The following is an 18539-nucleotide window of genomic DNA, read 5'->3' as shown; positions in this document are numbered from 1 at the left end:
TAAATGACACACTTCCTGCACATCTTAATAAACTGGCATTATAGCATATTATGTATTAATCTCCCTTTCCCCTTATAAGTGTAACCTCAGGGTCTTCTGGATACAAGGCCATATTCTGCATCTTGTAATACTCCCCTTGTCTGATTAAGCACCACCATCTTTGGGGACTTGCTGCCTTCCCAAGAGGCCAATTTCAACACTTCGTTTTTAAAAAATTGCTTACCTTAAAAAAAAAGTGTTGTAAGTATATCATAATCCCCTGTATTAGGTTGGCCAGCTTTGTAAAGGCCTCAACACCTTTACTTGGGAAAAACATAGAGACCTGTGGTTGGAGGGTGGGGCTCAGCCACCCACAGAAGGGCCACACGTGTTATTATAGCTGATGGCAGAAAGCATGTTAGATAAGTCTGGGGACAGCCAGGCAGCTTGGGACACACAACTGGCTCAAACACATCTTCAGGACTGTCAATGTTGTCCCCATGAATTTTGAAATGATTTAATCTCTAATTAATAAAATGTTTAAAAAGTTGCCTTTTCTAACTACATTCTTCTCCACACTTTAATAGGCACACATATTGTTAACCATGGACATTATCCTAGAACCCTGTCAGTTCTATAGAGTCTGACTTTAAATAAAAATGGAATATGGCCAGGTGCAGTGGCTAATGCCTGTAAGTCCAGCATTTTGGGAGGCGAAGGTGAGAGACTTGCTTGGGGTTAGGAGTTTGAGACCAGCCTGGGCAACATAGCAAGACCCCATCTCTAAAAAAAAAAATCTTTACAAATACAAATGTGGAATATTATACACACATATTTCTAGGATTCATATATAATTTTATGTACACTAATACACTATACCAAATACATTATACCACTCTTACATGAAAGAACACACATTTTGAAGCAGTTTGTATATCTTAAACAATAAAGCTTATTCTTAAAACACACCAAAGTTTTTGTCTGAGGGAGGGCACTCCACTCAAATAGATGCTACTCTGTTAGTTTCACACTCAATGAGAGTCTGATCCGAAGGAGTGTAGGATAAACAAGGTTCTAAAAGTGAGGAAATTCATTTGTTTCCCCACTAAACCACTTTCCCCTCATGTTTGCAGGAGAAAAGCTCAGAGAGCTGGGAACTCCAAAATGTGGTTTATTTAATAAGATGAGCAGACTGGAAAAGTGAGTGGCCCTTCCTGGGAGCTGATTTCGTTCTAAAATTCTGCTGTTGCTTTTACAGTGGGTTTCAGCAGATTCCTGGATATAGGAGGAGGGGCTGCAGGAAGAATGGGAATGATCTGAGGATTAACTGAACATGCCCCTCTGCAATCTTTGTAGCCTCTTCAAGCTCTGGGAATTCTCGTTCAATTTGGACTTTTTAATAAGCTGAATAGAAATAATAGTGGAGGAGAAATGCCTGGCCTGAGTGTCTGCAAAATCTGAGTCTAATTAATGACTGCTGAGGCAAACGATTTTTTTAAAAAAAGATTTTCTGCCCACTACTGAAATTACAATCGATTCTATTTATGTCTTGTATCCCAGCCTGCTAATGTGAATGGTGCCCAGAATGCCCTGTTTTACAGATGCAATCTTGGAAGAGAGGGGAGGGGAAGGGCTGCGGGGATTTTTACAAGAAACAGCCACAGACTGCCCTCTCGTTGTGCAGTGTAGGTCTTCCCTGGGTCACAAAAGCTGTATGGTACTCTGGGTTGCTTTGTAATTAATAAATATGCAAAGCACAGTGCTGGATATCATGGGAAATATGACACACAGGGCAGTCTTTGGGATTGCACAACTTAGTATGTGATCAGGAGGAATGGCGGACGGCATGGAACAGATCCCACATACCAAGTAAGAGCTTTCAACAATTGGTGCTACTGGAGTCCAAGGCAGGAAGAGCTCATGGAGGAGGAGAGAGCAGGGCAGGCTTTTGTAGAGATGGGAAGACTGAAGGGTGCCTTTGGACAAGATTCAGATGGGGTGAAGGAAGGGAAGGAGGTTGCCTAATTTATGAGAAGAGCTGCTGCTGCTGAAATGTGCCTCCGCATCTGCTAGCGCTGGAAAAGGGATTGGTTCAATAAGGCAGGCACTTTCTAGGACTTTGGGAATGTGACATGAATTTTGACCATAGGAAAACCCTTTGCAGTTCTTGCTGGGGTCTTGGAAGAGTAGCTGGGAGGCAAGCCTGGAAGACAGATTTCGCCTTTTATCACAGCTTTGTTAGGGCCTGGGCCAGATTAGGGGGTTACATTGCTTCCCATGAGTGGAAGGGACAAATCAGCCAGGATCTGGTTTTCATAAATAAAATAAATTTATATATACTATGGAATAGATTGATTCCTCGGTTCTGTTGATCTCCCAGTTTCCCCCAATAGCAAGGATGGTCATGCCACAGCTTGCGAGAAATCCTTGCAAATATAGTGTGTTTGCTCAATGCTTGTTGTTTACTGTTGGCCAAACATGCAAAAAGCTCTATGTGCTGACTCACTCTGCTTAATAGGAAGCCCAGTGTCTGCTTAAATATTTATCCTAGGGAAATTCTCCTAGATGGAGATGGCTTGGTGCCAGCAACTATGGGCTGTCCTTTTCAGACAGTGTCCTTGGTTTCAGGCACCACCCTCAATTGCACACCAAGTGGGGATAGCTGGGAGGAGGAGCTGGCATCGTGGTAAGAAGGCCAAGTGTTGGGATTCAAAGCTGCTGACCTATTTCAGTGTTATCTGAACCCAGCTTTCATGCAGGTTCCTGTTTCACTGCCTGAAGCACTTTTGAAAAGGCAAACAAAGACCCAGGAGCCTTGCTGGACCTTTGCGTCACATTTTTGCTAGAGGGCTGGTGCTAAATTCACCAGTTGTGGTCAGTGGAAATTTCCTGAAGAAGCCACAATATGAGAAGGCACAGGAATAGTTTCTTCCTTTACAGTGTTACTGGCTTAAAGGGCTACAATCTTCTAACCATCCAGACTTCTTATAATTTTATCACCGTATTCTGCAGAAGCGAGTGGGAAAACTGTCATGGTGCTCAGAGTCCTGTGTGGAAGGGGAGATGTTCCTTTCAGCCTGTGTCAATTCTCCAGCTTCCCAGGACAATGGTACTTCATCTGTTGGGCAGTAATGATTTCTGGAGGTGTTCTCCACCTGGTAGTAGAAGGCAAAGTGCTCCCCTGCCCATCCACAGTGTATTCGGATCAGGCCACATGGATTCTGGTCTTGCCTCTGTCAAGCCAGTTCACCTTTTTGGTCCTCAGTGTCTTCCTCTCTGAAATGGGGCTGCTTCCTGGTCTGCCTGCATTGTTCAGTAGAGCACAGTGGGCATTCACATCGTGGGCATTAGAAAGACTTGAGTCTATTTGGGATCACTATTCACGGTGCTGTGTGGCCTTGGACAAGTTAGTGAATCTCTCTGAACTTTTGGTATCTACTTCTATAAACGGGGTAATGATTTCTACATCAAATGGCACCTGTGAGGATTCAAGGAGATGATTATGTGAAATGATTTGCACAGTACCTGGCACATAGTAAGAACTTACTGAATGGCGGTTTTGATTACTTTTACCTTCCTAAGAGAATAGAGGTAGGAAAAATCATGGGCTCTAGAGTCAAGGGAAAAGCAGGTTCTAACCCTGCTTTCCCCTTAGGGCTGTGTGGTCTTGGGCAGGTTATCTGAGCTTCAGTTTCTTCATCTGTAAAATCAGAATAGGAATATGTACTTTGCAGCATTGTTATGATTTTTAAATGAAATAATATTATATGGGAAAAAGGGACAATGTCTCATTCCAAAGCAAGTTCTCTACAGCTGTTAATTTCCTTCTGCCCTTTTCCTATCTCTCTCAGCTAAGAAACTGAAATGGAAAACAAGCGGGAACGTTTTGAAAAAATTTGACACATAAGTACTTCCTCTTGAAGGAGGCAGGATTGAAGAACAGTGTAAAGATCAAAACTTGAGCATCAGATTGAGGAAGCAGAGCATCTGGGGATTTGATGAATCCAAGCCCTGGGCAACCGGCTCCTGGTAATCCACTGGTGATTTTCCATTTCCTCAGATATTCATGGCTAAATGCTATGGATAGAGCAGAATCTCTGGAACCAGAGCTGAGTTCAAATTCCCCACTCCACCATTATGAGAGGGCAGACCTGGGGGCAGTTTCTCCAACCTTCTTGCACCTCAGTTTCCTCACCTATAAAATGGTGATAATTAATTCTTCTTCAGAGAGTGGTGGTCAAGTGCCTTGTAGAGGAGCTGATAGAGAGAACATGTTCAAGTCAGAGTTGGTTTTCTTCTTCAAAGGCCGAAATGCTATTGATTCTGAGTGCCATGATGTCTAGATTTCCTGAGTCTTGATTTCAAGCCTGATTGCTCTATTGTCAGACTCTATATCTAGCTATAGTTTCCTATTGTCCTTCGATTTAGCTTCTACCTGCTTCTTCATTTCATCTTCTGCCATTCTTCACTTTAAGCATTGGTCTTTCATTCTCCTATGCACTGTCCTGGGCCATGCTCTGCCAAGAACATTCTATCCATGCCCTTCCAATGGATGCCTCCATTGTGTCCTTCATCTCTTCAAAGGAATCTGGGTTCTTTGTCAACCCCTTTGCTCTTAATCTCATGGCCATGTTATTTCTTTTATTCCAGTTATCACAATTTTAATTCCACATATTTATTTATTTATTTACTTGTTTTGAATGTGTCTCTCCCACTGGATTGTAAGTTCTACCAGGACAGAACCTCTACCTGCTTTAGTTGTTTTACTGAATGGTCAGAGCCTGCCATAAAAGGTTTTCAATGAGTATTTGATGTATGAATAAATACTAGCCCCTGCATATTAATTTAAGGTTTAAAAATATGGGCATTACGGGCAGAAAACTTTGTGAAGAATTTGAGCTTATCAGAAGCTGCTTTGCAATCTTATTTTGGATAATTAAGCCCAGTCCTATTTTATTATGAGAAAATAACCAGCCACAAAACAACATCCATGGGAACAAGCTGGGATAGAGGCTTCAAATGGCGGGGGGCAGGGGGGGGGTGTGTGTGTGGAAATTGAGAGTTTTCTTTTCAGTATCCAAAAGGGGAAATGAATCTATTTCTTAAAAAATGTTTAGCCAGCTTTTAGGCCATAATTATTTCTGTCTGATTTGAGAAAGATGAGCTCTGTCTACTTGTCCCTGTTTCTCTGTCCAAGCAAGTGAATGAACAACTGCCGTAAACATGGGTTTCCAGTACTGGAAGGATCAAAACCACTAGCATAACTCACAGATAAAAGCTCGCAAGAATGTTATCATTCAGCTAAAAGTTTGGAGACTGAAGTCTCAAAGTAGTTTTCTTCCTATTTTGAATGATGGTTTTGCTAAAATTTCTTAAAGATCTTTGCAGTTATTTCCATTTGGGGATGGAGGAAGTTATACAAACATCTGGGCTCATGTTGAGCTTGGGTGAGTTGCTAAGGCTGGTGTATTCAAGGACAACACTGATTTATTCATACAAAAAGAGTCCAGTCATCTGTGTGGGAAACAACACGTGGAGTTAGGCACACAGCTCATGAGGACATTTGAACAGGTAAGAGTTGCCCTTTTTCCGAATTTAGCCATCTTAAGGCAGGACTATTGCCTCCTAATACTCTGGGTATCCCCAGTCTCCCTCTTATGTACACAAGCACTGCCATCAGATTATTTTCTTAATTTGTTTCAGTAATTACACCCACTGCCTATAGCTTAGAGGCAAAACCCCTTCAAGGCTCATGTTAATCTGGTTTCAACCCAATGTCGAGGCTTGTTTTCCATTACTCCTGAATCCTTTACCCAAACTGTCCCACCAGATAGATAGGTGTTATTATTACTGACCCCCGAATAGGCCTTTCTGTCTTCCAGCCTCTAGGCTGAGGTGATAATATCTCTCCTTTAGTGCTACCCATCACCTTTCCCTGGTCTTTCAATGATTCAGGTCTGCCCCGCCTTCTCATGAGGACTCCTGTCCAGAGTAATCCACCTCTGAGCTTCTTAAGGATCTATGATTGGCCCCCAGTCCTGCTATTAATCATGTTTTGCATCCCTTGGGTTGTTGTTTTACATGGTTATTGTAGTTCTTGTTGCTTACACTGTCAAGTATGCCACAGTGACCCCAGAAATGATTTAGAGTAGGGGTCCTTCACCTGTGGACCAATAATTGGGTCTGATAATTCTCTATGCTATCAATAATTTCCACTTTCTGGTTAAGGTAGTTTGAGTAGGCACATATTCTTTGCAAACAAGCACTTCTTGAATAAAACAACTGTCATCAGAACATAATTAAGATAGAAATTCCCAACCTAAGGTGGGATGATTTTTCACAATTCTGTATGCTTAAGGTCAGATATGTCAATGTTCTAAAAGCATACCTGGGGCACTTTTTTTTTTTTTTTAAAGCAGATTTGAAATATATGGATCCCTTGGAGCCACCTGAAACTCAATGCAATAGAATCTCTTGGGAATAGGTGTTGCAAACATAATTCTCAAGTGATTTTTATGCCTGTTCAAGAATGTTTAGGGGATCAAGGGAAGCTGACATTAATATCCCTCATATGATGAGGAAGGGAAGTAGAAGAGGCAGTAATTCATATGGCTTGAGTGCCTATTCTGTGTCTGGAAAAATATTAGGAATTTTCACCAGTGATCCTTGTAATCCTCAAACAAGGATGTAAGCCATCATCAGTCCCTGTTTCCAACAAGAAATGTCCAAGGACCTGTAAGTGTTAAGCATGTGGGCCAGTGAAACTCTGGGTTGCCAGGCTCTAAGCTTCTTACTACTCACTCTGCATTCCACTCTGCTGGAGCTCCTAGCAAACCCTGAAGGGAGAGCAGCATGGAGGCACAGCCATGCTGGAAGTTTCCTGGGTTGGTCTGGGAGGGCTGGCAGATGCTGAGTCCCTGGCCGGTAACCCCTGGATCAAGACCCCCTTGACACCTTAAGACGAAGGTGATCCCCTGAGCTCCAAATTTGTATCCTGGACCCCAAGTCTGGAGCCTGGTAAGCTTCCAATGAAGATCACAGATGCCTGCCTGGTCACAAAATCTAAAAGGTGGAGGCTGCAGAGCATCTGAACATCATTGCGGGTGCAGCACGCATACTGACCTGCTGGCTGAGGCTTTAAGACAGCAGCAGCCAATATTCCAGCTGGACCAAGGGCCTTGCCTGTGTGGGGGAGTGGAGAATAGAGGCCCTGGAAGCCAGTGTCCTGTTTACCATTCAGGAAAAGGTGTGTAGAAAATCACCTATGTGTGAAGAAGGACTGGCAACTGTGCAAACCCTGAACAGCACTGGAGCCCATGTATTTGGGTATTATAGGTCTAAAGCAGTGGTTCTCAACCTTGTCTCAACATTTAAAATCACCTGGGGAGATTTAAAAAAACTCTTGAGGTCCAGGCCACACCCCAGACCAGATGCCCAGGTAGCAGTGCTTTTTAAATCTCTGCAGATGACTTCAATGGGCAACCTGGCCTAAAGTGCATCCAATGGCCAAGTGATATAAGTCCAGCCTACAAGTGCTCTGAAGGCAGCTTGCGTTCAGTCACAGTGGGAAAGCTGAGGTGGTCAAGCGTAAACCACCAGCCACAGTCTGCCCAGTTAGGAGAATGGAGAGGGCCTCCTGAAGCTTGGCTCACTGCCAGAGTAGTGCCCCTTTCAATTGTTCATTTTCCATTGCAGAGTACCATTGAGAAAAGACATGTGTGAAAGGCACAAGGGAGAGATGGGACATGGCAGACACAAAGATATAGGAAGAAATGATGTTCTCTCAAGCAGAAAAACACCAGGCTTGGAGAGATGGAATTCGGGTATTTATAGCAGATTGGAGACAGAAGGTGCCTGAATGTCCAGTCTCAGAGCAAGAGCTCTACTTACTGAGTGGATGATGCCTTGCAGAGCCTGAAAGCCGTCATTCACAGGAAACACATGATCCTTACTGTCCGCAATCCGGGCCAGCTGAGAACACAGCAAATACATAAACACATGAGGAGACTGTTAGGCCTGGATGTGGAAAATTTAGGAAAGCCGTTGGGGCTAAGAGGCTCTAGTTATATTCAGAACCCAGGGGAATAGGAGGCCTTCACTGGGCTCAGGGGCTGCCCTGAAAAGCCATCAGTAATAACAAGCTCACCAGTGGCCTCTCTGGAGCAGGCCCAGGGTTGGCTCCAGCTTTTACATTTGTTTTAATACTTTTCTCCTCGGGAGCAGAGGTAAGAGTGCCCAGCTTGATGAATGCTTGGCCTGGGTTGATATGTTTATAAATCTGGGCCCACGCCATGGGCTCATTTTTCTCCCATTCACCCAAATTCCTGTTGGCAACTTTATCTGAATTGGGCAGATTCAAGTTCCCTTTCAGAGCAACTTTAAATTCAAGCTTTGGTGTTGGCTGAGGCCACCTTCACCTTTCACCCAAACTGCCCTTAAGGAAAGGGCCCTTGCAGTTGGTTCAGCTGCTCCTGCTTTATGGAGCAGGAAACTGAGGGCCAGAAGAAGCCGATGTAGGGCTTGTCTGCCCCCAGATCTCTGTGTGGTCCCGTGACTGCCACAGAGTCAGTGTCAGCTGGTGTGTATGGCTTCTAAAAAAATATGTTTTATTGTTTTTACTGATTGCAAAAGTAATACTTACTCATTGTAAAAACTTAGGAAAATCCAGCAGAGTTAAAACAAAAAGAAAACAAAGGCTACTCATAATCCTTCTCTCTGTCCATCTATCATCTATCTATCTTTATTAGCCATTTGATAGATACCATTCATACTTTTTCTATGCGAACATACAAATGTTTATTTTAGAAGTGGGCACATACTATTCTCACTGCTTTGTAATCCTGTTTTATTCACTTAATGATATATCATGAGCATTTTCCTACACCATTAAAACAAAAAGAAACTATGAACTACATGAGGAACATGTATTTAGATTGTTAGTAAGTTTTTACAACTTGCTTATTATACGCACTTATACATACTTTTTTGCCCACTTGTCCAATTCTTTCCATATGTTTGTGTTGAAAATGCATTGCATTTTTCATGGGTGAAAGGGAACATTTGTTATTTGAATAAGAAAATCATACTTGTCAAATTAAATTTGGCCAGGTGTGGTGGCTCATGCCTATAATCTCAACACTTTAGGAGGCCACATTGGGAGGATCACTTGAGCCCAGGAGTTAGAGACCAGCCTGAGCAATACAGTGAGGCTTTATCTCCACAAAAAATTTTTAAAAATAGCCAAGTGTCGTGGTGTGCGTCTGTAGTCCCAGCTACTCAGGATGTGCACCGGTAGACCCAACTAATCAGGAGGCTGAGGCAGGAGCATCACTTAAGCCTGGGAGGCAGAGGCTGCAGTGGGCTGAGATAGCTCATTGTACCCCAGGATGGGTGACAGAGTGAGACCCTGTCTCAAAACACAAACAGAAAAAAAACAAGTTTTCCAAGTTAATTCAGATATCTTTTGACATTCTGGCAATTTAATGTTTGCCAAGAAAGATGCTGCCTTGATGGTCTCTGTTGAAGACCTCAAGAGCATCAGCAAATGAGTTCATTCTCCTTATACAACCAGTAATTCCTTCCTGTTTAGCATTTCTAGGAAAATAACCTATTTCAGGGGCAATTATTCCATTGATCTGCCCTCTGCACTGAACACATTCTTCATCATTCACAAGCTTAGTATGCTCCAAACCTGAGGAAATCCATGACCATACCTGTGTCTCATTGAAATCTTTCACACCAACACAGTAAACAATTGCACCAAGATCTCGAGACCTATTAGCCTGGGAAAAGGAGAGAAAGGACATTAGAAAGAGAAGCAGTGACAAATGAACTCATCTTGGAGCTACCTGACTAACTTCAATGATGAGGTATTTCATGAGCACCTACCATGTGCCAGGTGCCATATTGGAGAAGGCAATCCCTGTCCCCAAGAAGATCAGACTTCAGTGGACATCACATTCTAACATAACACATGGTGGACCTGAAAAGACCCACTAGAGTAGAGTCTTGATGAAGGGCTTGGAAAGATGAGGGGAGGAAGGGAAAACTGCAGACTAAGTTAAATATTCTGGGGAAATGATTACCTTTTCTATTCCTTCGATGGATTTTTACTGACATACGTTTCTTTGTAAATGGGGCACGATATCATAAGAGAATGGGGCCTTTGGAACTTGAAATAGTTGAGTTTGACCCCTGGCTTTGCTCTGTATAGTGTTTTGGGGATTAAATGAGAACATTTACAGAGCTCCTCACACAAGGCTAGAACCACATAGATACTTATGAATGTCAGCACATTTTGTGAATAAAGCCTTTTTCATTCCTACAGAATAAGGTGGTTTAATGGAAATTGTGGTCCATATCTGAATAGCTAAATCCATGATCTCTACAATTAAGCATTGGGATGGCAACATAATGAATAATACCCAGATTTTGGCTCAATTTCAATATTTGATTTATTAAAGCCTCTGATAATCTGATTTCCAGATCCTCCTGTGTTTCAGAATGGAAAAAAAAAATTGGAAATCCTTGGCACATACAGTGGGTGCTTAATAACTGATAGCAAACATACAGTGAGTGCTCAATATATGCATATTTATTTTGATTGTGTTATTTTTTCCCTTTCTTAGTACTCAAATCCACTTCTGTTTAACAATGGATTCTAGAAAGGACAAAAACATATGTCTTTTTTTCCTTCATGTTAGAAATTTCCCTGCTGCTTTTAGGATAAAATAAACTTTTAGACTCAGTGTAGCCCCAACCTTATTGGCAACAACTCTGTGATTCTTCTCCTCCAGTTGGACTTTATATAGAATTGTCAAGAAGGGAAAAGTTCAATTTCTTTATATCTTGTGCTTTATCTTTCTTTTTCAGAAGGTCTCCTTCTATTGGCACTCTGAATATTTTCTCAAGTTTGTATGTGCCATACCTAAAATTCCTTCCCACTAACCCCTATCTTAAGCCTCTGACACCCCATCATTTATTTTAGTTTCATTTCTTTCCTTATTAGGGTTTTTACTTTATTTGACTGTTATTTGGCACCCAAACAAGCCATCTTGCCTTCCCATCACATAGTGAGTTTCTACTTTCAAATACAGAGATGTATTATTTTCCAAATGCTCAGGGAATGTCTGTCCTATTACCTTTTGTATTTCCTCGTTAGAGTTACTTTTTGTACTAGTGGGAAGAGAGTTTACCTACATAATTTCCCTAAGTCCTCTGCCAGTGGTGGCTTCCAAAGGCTGACCATTATTTCATGGTAAGACTCATAAGGGCAGCAGTTGTGTCTCACCTCTGTGCCTCTAGTTTCTAGCAAATGGTCAAGTATATGCCAAGCTCTCAGTTAACACTGAATAAATGAATGAATATATAATTTGTGTTTTCAGAAAGAGCTGAATTTAAAGTAAATAGTTGTTAAGAGCTTGAGGAAAGTGTGATGCTACCATTAACTCCTCTTCTAGAGCCTGTATCTCTAGGATGCTGTTTCTTTCTACCTTGGGCCTGAATGACCCTTTGTCACTAATAAGGCTATAGTGGTTTCAATACATTTCTATGGTTAACTTGCTTCCTTTTATACTAATTATGCATATAGCTCAAATGTGAAACTTGAAAGAATTTCTTAAGTATAAACATCAGTTTTCAATTCATCAGCAAACTTCTTTTTCTAAGTCTATTTACACAAGGTAAAATCTTCATTGAGAGAATTTTTCCACTTGCCTTGAGGAATAATTTTTGAGAACACAAAGAAAAGGAAAAAAAGGAACTATTAAAAGAGAGATGACAATTTAACTTTGCTACCAACTGCTGTTTAACTTCGGTTCTTAGAGTGAAAATCTCAATGATTAATACAGTCTGACAAGATTGGCTCTTACATATTTCAGGTAATTCTTTCCCTTCCTCCTGTTTTAGTAGAAAATATAAGGAAAAATTCTATCAATGTTTGTTTATAAGTGATATACAGTATTTAAAAACTATTACAGCAATATAATGCCATCAATAAAGGCAGGGTAGATATTTTGAATCCTTCAAAACAGAAATTAATATGCAAAAATTTTGAAAGGGGGAAAACATTTACCATGTGTAAGACATGAAAATGCACTTGTAGAACACAAATTATTATTATTATTTCTACATATGAAACTATTTAATTCAGGGGATTTGCAAAGAAACCCTATTACCTGAGTAGAGAAAGTGTGGCCCATTTTAGAAAGGAGAAGCCCTGTTCCATAGATATGTGTAGGTGTTGCTTACCTCCCTCTCTGAATAGAAAAAGAGATCTTCATGGAGTTCTCCATCAGTCAAGGCAATGATGACGCTGGCTGTCCTGTATCCTGTTGAACACAATACAGACCAGCTCAGCCCACCCTGCCTCACCCAGGGAAACATGCTCTCAGTCCCAGGATTCGACCTCTTATGAGTTCAACCACCCAAAGTCAATATTATGAGGATCACCAACTTTTCTTTTGGGCCTGGAAGCGACTCCAGCATGAAAAAGGACCCTCCATGGCGACAGACTTTAGGGGTAATAGGTTTTGCTTTCGCATTTCTCAGCCTCATCTCGAAGAATGGCCAAACCTGGTGAAATGGTCACTAAACCAACATTTGGGAGTAGCACCGGTGAATCAAGTGTGATTATTTTCTGTTAGCAGACACATAACTGTTGCCCAAGCTGTGAGCAAACTCCCACCGGGCTGTTCAGGAGTCCTTCTCACCTGCTGTAATGGACCACTTACACCACCCCTTGAAGACAGTTTGGTGAAAGTAATAGTCATCCTGATTTCCAAGTTGACTGGAAGAATTATAGCAGTTGGCAAAACCTACTAAAATTCTTTCAGTGATTTTTAGGCTTCTCATATCAATGTTCATGGTTGATTTACATTAGCAAGATTTGGTGTTGATATTGAGTCTGTTCTGTTTGTTGCAGTTTAGGATGTAACAAGAAATGGACACTTCTACAGGCCCGGGAGGAAAATCTCTAGTGTAATACTGAATCCTCTTTTTTAAGAGATTTGACTGAGATACAGAAATGCTACTCATGAAAGACACTGTACTAATAATAGCTAAAATAATAATAAAAATTTCTATGTGCTAGGCACTCTACTAAGTATATTTTATGCAGTTTTTTTCATTCAAATATAGGAAAGTTTAAATCAAACTGGTATCTTTTTTTTTTCTACACAATAATTAGTTTAATAGGATTTGGCAAGACCCAGATGTTACTCTGTTCCAAGAGGGTTGACATTTCTGCTCAATTAGTACTCAAGTTAAACATTCTAACTCAGGACCACAAGCATTTATGGCAAATTTCACTCCAGTAGGAATATTCTATTACCTGCAGGAAGTCCCTCTATGGTGAACAATTCTTGCTGATCCATGGGCTCTGCTGCAAGACTTAGCATGCTTCTTCTTTTTTTTTTTTTTTTAATTATACTTTAAGTTCTAGGGTATATGTGCACAACGTGCAGGTTTGTTACATATGTATACATGTGCCATGTAGGTGTGCTGCACCCATTAACTTGTCATTTACATTAGGTATATTTCCTAATGCTATTCCTTCCCCCTGCCCCCTCTCCACAATAGGCCCCGGTGTGTGATGTTCCCCTTCCTGTGTCCAAGTGATCTCATTGTTCAGTTCCCACCTATGAGTGAGAACATGCGGTGTTTGGTTTTCTGTTCTTGTGATATCAAACTGGTATCTTGATCTTAATGTTATATCCAGTCATGGTAAGGAAGAGGCTTGGAGCTCAGAGAAGGACAAGAAAATTAAATTTTACATAAAAATCCAAGACTTTACTAACTTATGCAGGTCTTTACTAATTTAATGAATTCAACATGCAAAACTGTTAATGGGAATTAGACTGTGGCCATAATGGGATCTTAATTACTTTTATATAACTTTTCTTGGCATCAACAGGAGAGTGGAATTTGACCCAATACACGCCACTTTTCTATGCATTCCTTGTTGGTGATGAAATGTGTATCTAAGAATTACAGATAATATCATACAGGTCTTTTGAAACATGAAATGACTGAAGCACTTTTTCAGCAACAAACACGGAAAAAGTTAAATAATGCATAATGGTAGTTCATACTATAGTCTTACCTTGTCTGTTTTCATAATAAATCTGCTCACTGGCCTGAAAAACATATGAAAGAGCCATTAGACTTATAACCACTGTTTACCACTCCAAAAACCATAGTGGATAATGGGCTCTGTTATTGAATATGCAGCCAATTCAGTCTTGATTTCTTTTGTAATTCAAGCAGGCTTTGCTCAATTATCAGTGGCTGATACCCGTGTAAAGTTACCTCTCATTTAAGTAGTATACAGTCATGTGCTGCATAGCAATGTTTTAGTCAAGGACAGACTACAAATATGACAGTGGTCCCCAAAGGTTATAACGGAACTGAAAAATTCCAATCACCTAGTGATATCTTAGCTGTGGTAACACTGTAGTTCAATGCATTACCATTTCTATGTTTAGAAACAAATATCATTAGCGTTACAATTGCGTACAATGTATAGTAGAGTAACATGCTATATAGGTTTGTAGTGTAGAGGCAATAGGCTATACCATATAGCCTAGGTGTATAATAGGCTATACTATCTAGGTTTGTGTAAGTACACACTGTGATGTCACAATGACAAAACTGCCTTATGGGCATTTTGTTGAAATCCTTGTTAAATGACAGATGGCTGTAGTTGTCAACATGGATCGATGTCTTATTCCTTATGGCTTAGTACTTGTTTCCCTTAAAGCTGAAGTCCCTGAAATTCTGCCTCAATCACTGAAGCTGACATCCAACAAAGGACATTTTTGGAATGGCCGGACTTGTGTGTGGTGTGAATTTGTGACTGCCAGCCAACCATTAACTCACAAACCATTCATCAGGGGCAGGGAAGGAGGAAGGGAATCCATTTCTTTAGTTCTTTTGGCGAGAGTTATCAGTGTACACGCTTATGGGAAGAAAATGTACTCTCTTGCTGTTGGGTGCTATTCAGCCCTCTTAATATATGTGCCTTATCTCATCAGTCACCCCATGTTGATCTTTCAATATCACACTTTATATTTGGATTTAAAGTTGTTTTAAAATTACCCTTTCAAATCCTTCATGCATGTAAGTGTCTCCTCCTGGCAGAACTTTCTGGAGTTCTTCTAGGCCTTGACGGATTTGTTCTCTGAAATCCAAAGACACTCTGTTAGTCTTATTTGAGCATTTTTTACTTTGCTGTTGTAGTCATATGTACTGGTCTTCTTCTTACCTCTGTGGATACTGCTATATAGTCCCAGTAATTCCCCAAAAGCCTATCAAAGGGAAGGCCTTTATATTATCCATTCGGGGTCAGCCATAGCACAGGATGAGTGAGATTTCAAGGATTAAGGGAAAGACTCTTCTGCAGGAATCTCCATCTGCTTATAAACACTTTCCTTTCCCTTAACACAGTGTTTTCCTTCTACACTGGAAATGAGTCTTTAAATGCTGCTCCTGATGGGACACACAGCAACTCAGGCAACAATGCAAATGGCTCATGTGAGCCAGAAAGAGGTGAGAACCGAGAACCCAGGGAAAGGCCACCACGAGGACACAGGTGGGAGAGGGTGGCGTCCACAGCAAACTGCCACTGCACGGGTGTGCCAAAGGCAATGGAAAATCAAAGCCCAAGGAATCTCCGCTTTCCAGGACAGCCAAGAGTGTTTTCTGTGCGCTGGTGGCTGTGTTTTCTTACTTTGATTGTTCAAGGTGACAGTGCGGGCAGGAAGAGGAAGTGGGATATGGCATTGGGAAGGAGTCCAACTGGCAGTGGGAAATCTAAATGACTTGGGGGCCAGATGGAATCTTTGTGGACCATTCTCTCTGGGATGTAAGAAGTCTACATTCATGTTCCTATCTTTTAAATAGCTCCATATTGTGCCAAAAAGGGCAATAAAGTATAATTTCTGACTCACATACCGTATTCATAAACTGTAACGCTGTGAAGGGTTTGAAATTTTGCCTTCCTCCTACTGGGGTCTTTTTAGTAGTAAGGGTGGAGATGCTCTATTTAAATTAGGAAGAGAAACTCCTTTTGAATAGGAAAAAATCTAACATTTATTGAACATCCGCTATATACAAGGTAGTGACCAAAGATTTCTGATTTCATCCTCATAAAAACTACTGAAAGTGGGTATTACCGTCCTCACATTACAGGTAAGAAAACTTGGGCTCAGAGAGGTTAAGGAGAGTGGAGACTTGAAGTCAAATATACCTGACTCAAAAAAGGCTTTCTCCTCTGCAAAGCAGCCTGTAGCAGTGAACAATGCTAGAGAAGTGGGAACCTTGCATCAGTGAAAGGCAATGGCAATTCCTAACACTGCCTGGGAACTTATGGCTCTGAGAACTTATGGTGCCAGACTCTGTCTAAATACATGAAATACAATCAATCCACTTAAGCCTTATGACAGCTCTTTGAGGTAGTACTATTATTACTGCCATTTCACAGATAAGAAACTGAGTCACAGAGAGGTTACAGAACTTACCCAAGGCCCATCTTACCTAAGGCACAGGTGGGATTTAATCCCAGAGGCCCTGCTCTTAATCAGTATGATAAATACTCTCTTTTTCTCTCATGTTTATCCTGGCATTGCTTGGAGGGGGAATTCTAAAGAAAATAGTATCTTCTGTTAAAACTGATATGATGGGGAGACCATGGGTGAGGGTGGATCGCCGGACTGCTGGAGATTTTAAAAGACAAACTAAAAACAGCCTGTGCCTGTCCCCGGGCTGCTGATGCTTCATAGGTGGAATCTTTAATACCAAGTGACTCAGACTTCAGAAACTGACTATTGTCTTTTCAATACCTGTGTATCAGACCACACACGCAGCTCCCCAAGTCAGAAACTGGAAGCCCTCCTTGATCCACTACCTTGACTTTCTTTCCTCTCACCATCACCACATTCTTTTAGTTCTATCTTGAAATGGACTACTTCTCTGTCTCTTTGGCCAACACCATTGTCCCAGCTGCCATCATCTCTTGCTTAGCCATTGGGGTAGTCACCTGCTATCTTTTGACTGGCCTCTTGGCTCCTTTTCCATTCTTTCTCCATAAGGCTGCAAGAATGTCCTTAAAGTACAGATCAAACCATGGCATTCACTCTCTGGCTCAAAGCCCTTCAAGAGCAACCCATTATACCTAGGATTATATCCCAAATCCTTGTCATGACCTTCCAGTGCCTATGTGGATGCCCCCACTCTCTTGCCTTCAGCCACACTGGTCTTCCCAAGCCCCTTTCTCCAACAGGCACTTCATATCAGCAATCACTGCTGCCTGGGAACACTATTTGACCAGCTCTTCATGGAGCAAATTCTTATCCAGCCTTCAGTACTATGTTAAATGCCACTTGCCAGCCACTTGAGTAGTCTTACTTGACCTTCCTAAACTGAATTGTCTTCCTCTATTAGACTTTTTCCTGGTACCCCACAATTTTTGCTTTATAGCACTTAGGAGATTTTATAACTAATAACATTTGATTATGCAATTATTCGTTCAGGTTTTGTTTATTTGTTTCAGTTTCAGACTTTAAATTCCTTGAGGACTGGGCCATGGCTGTTTTGGTCCCCACTATATCTTCTGTGCCTACTACAGTGCCTGGAACATAACAGACATGGAATGGATGTCTCCATTGTTACTCATTCTGGGAAGAAACCATTTTGGGGCAGGGATGAGCTTCCCTTGGCCATGTGGAAGGAGGCCAAGCATGACCTGACCTGGACATTAGCCAGATCTGGTCATTGACAAGTCTGGGCCCATATGGTGGTTAAAAATCATTCTCTATGTTGTATCTCTTACATTACCTCTAATATTCCAATAAATCCCATCAAAAGGCATACTTTAATTTCAAAGTCTGTTGTTTGGTAATGAGAAAGAGCATATATCCTGGAGGATAAAGATGAGAGCAGTGTCCCCCACCAAGGCCATGCCAGGGGCAGTGCATGGCACCAGCAATCCCCTGGCAGGGGGCAGCTCTGCCCCATGGGTTGGTAGTTTCATGAGGGTCCCAGCAGCAGAGGTAGTGGCAAGGGGACATGAGGGGGAGGCTGGGATAGGAAAATTGGGGTCTGTTTGTGAGCACACAGAATTGGCACCATGGAACCCCTCACAATAGCTGTGGGGCACGATGGGGCAGAGGGATAATTTCTGACAGTTAGGTGGGAGAAGCTTGGATATTAAAGGTAAATATGATCTAATTCTTTGGTCATGGACTAGTGAAGTCTCAGACATTTGGGTAACACTAAAAGAGGAATATTGTGTTAAGACTTGAGATTTTAAAAGAGGGCAAAAAAAAAAAAAAAGGCATCTTGGGGGTGTGGAAATATTTGTTTGGCTTCACTATATTTTTTCCCTGCCAAATAAAGTCTGGGAACTGGGGTATTTTCTCTAAGCCTATTTCCCTTTCTTTACAAGTATTTTCTTAAGGTTTGCTTTTTTTTTTTTTGTACCAGAACAATCAAAGGCTGTTTTGGAAAATGTCCTTATCCTTGATGCTTTGTATCTGGCAAGACATGAGCTCACTAGTTGCAAG

The 18539-nt window shown here is 41.4% G+C and overlaps 1 protein-coding gene and 1 long non-coding RNA gene across 3 annotated transcripts in view; one reads left to right on the top strand and one right to left on the bottom strand.

Annotated features, from left to right (window-relative positions):
- Nucleotides 1-18539, bottom strand: part of ANTXR1 (ANTXR cell adhesion molecule 1) — a 246617-nt gene that overhangs the window by 174423 nt on the left and 53655 nt on the right. For both annotated transcript variants that reach the window (XM_033239294.1, XM_033239293.1), the window contains exons 4-8: nt 15076-15157; nt 14081-14114; nt 12229-12308; nt 9693-9761; nt 7870-7950 (exon numbers count right to left, since the gene is read on the bottom strand). In XM_033239294.1, the coding sequence (XP_033095185.1) occupies nt 7870-7950; nt 9693-9761; nt 12229-12308; nt 14081-14114; nt 15076-15157 (346 nt within the window). The remainder of the gene's footprint in view (nt 1-7869; nt 7951-9692; nt 9762-12228; nt 12309-14080; nt 14115-15075; nt 15158-18539) is intronic.
- On the top strand, nt 1789-18380 carry LOC117099783. The gene is made up of 3 exons (XR_004443999.1): nt 1789-1848; nt 15424-15525; nt 17528-18380. It is a non-coding gene; the product is annotated as an uncharacterized LOC117099783 (long non-coding RNA).

This window comes from Trachypithecus francoisi, unplaced genomic scaffold (assembly GCF_009764315.1).
Source record: "Trachypithecus francoisi isolate TF-2019V2 unplaced genomic scaffold, Tfra_2.0 Lachesis_group17, whole genome shotgun sequence".
In the NCBI taxonomy this organism is placed as follows: Eukaryota; Metazoa; Chordata; class Mammalia; order Primates; family Cercopithecidae; genus Trachypithecus; species Trachypithecus francoisi.
Note: the sequence above shows the minus strand (reverse complement) of the source record. Positions and strands in the feature narration are given on the sequence as shown.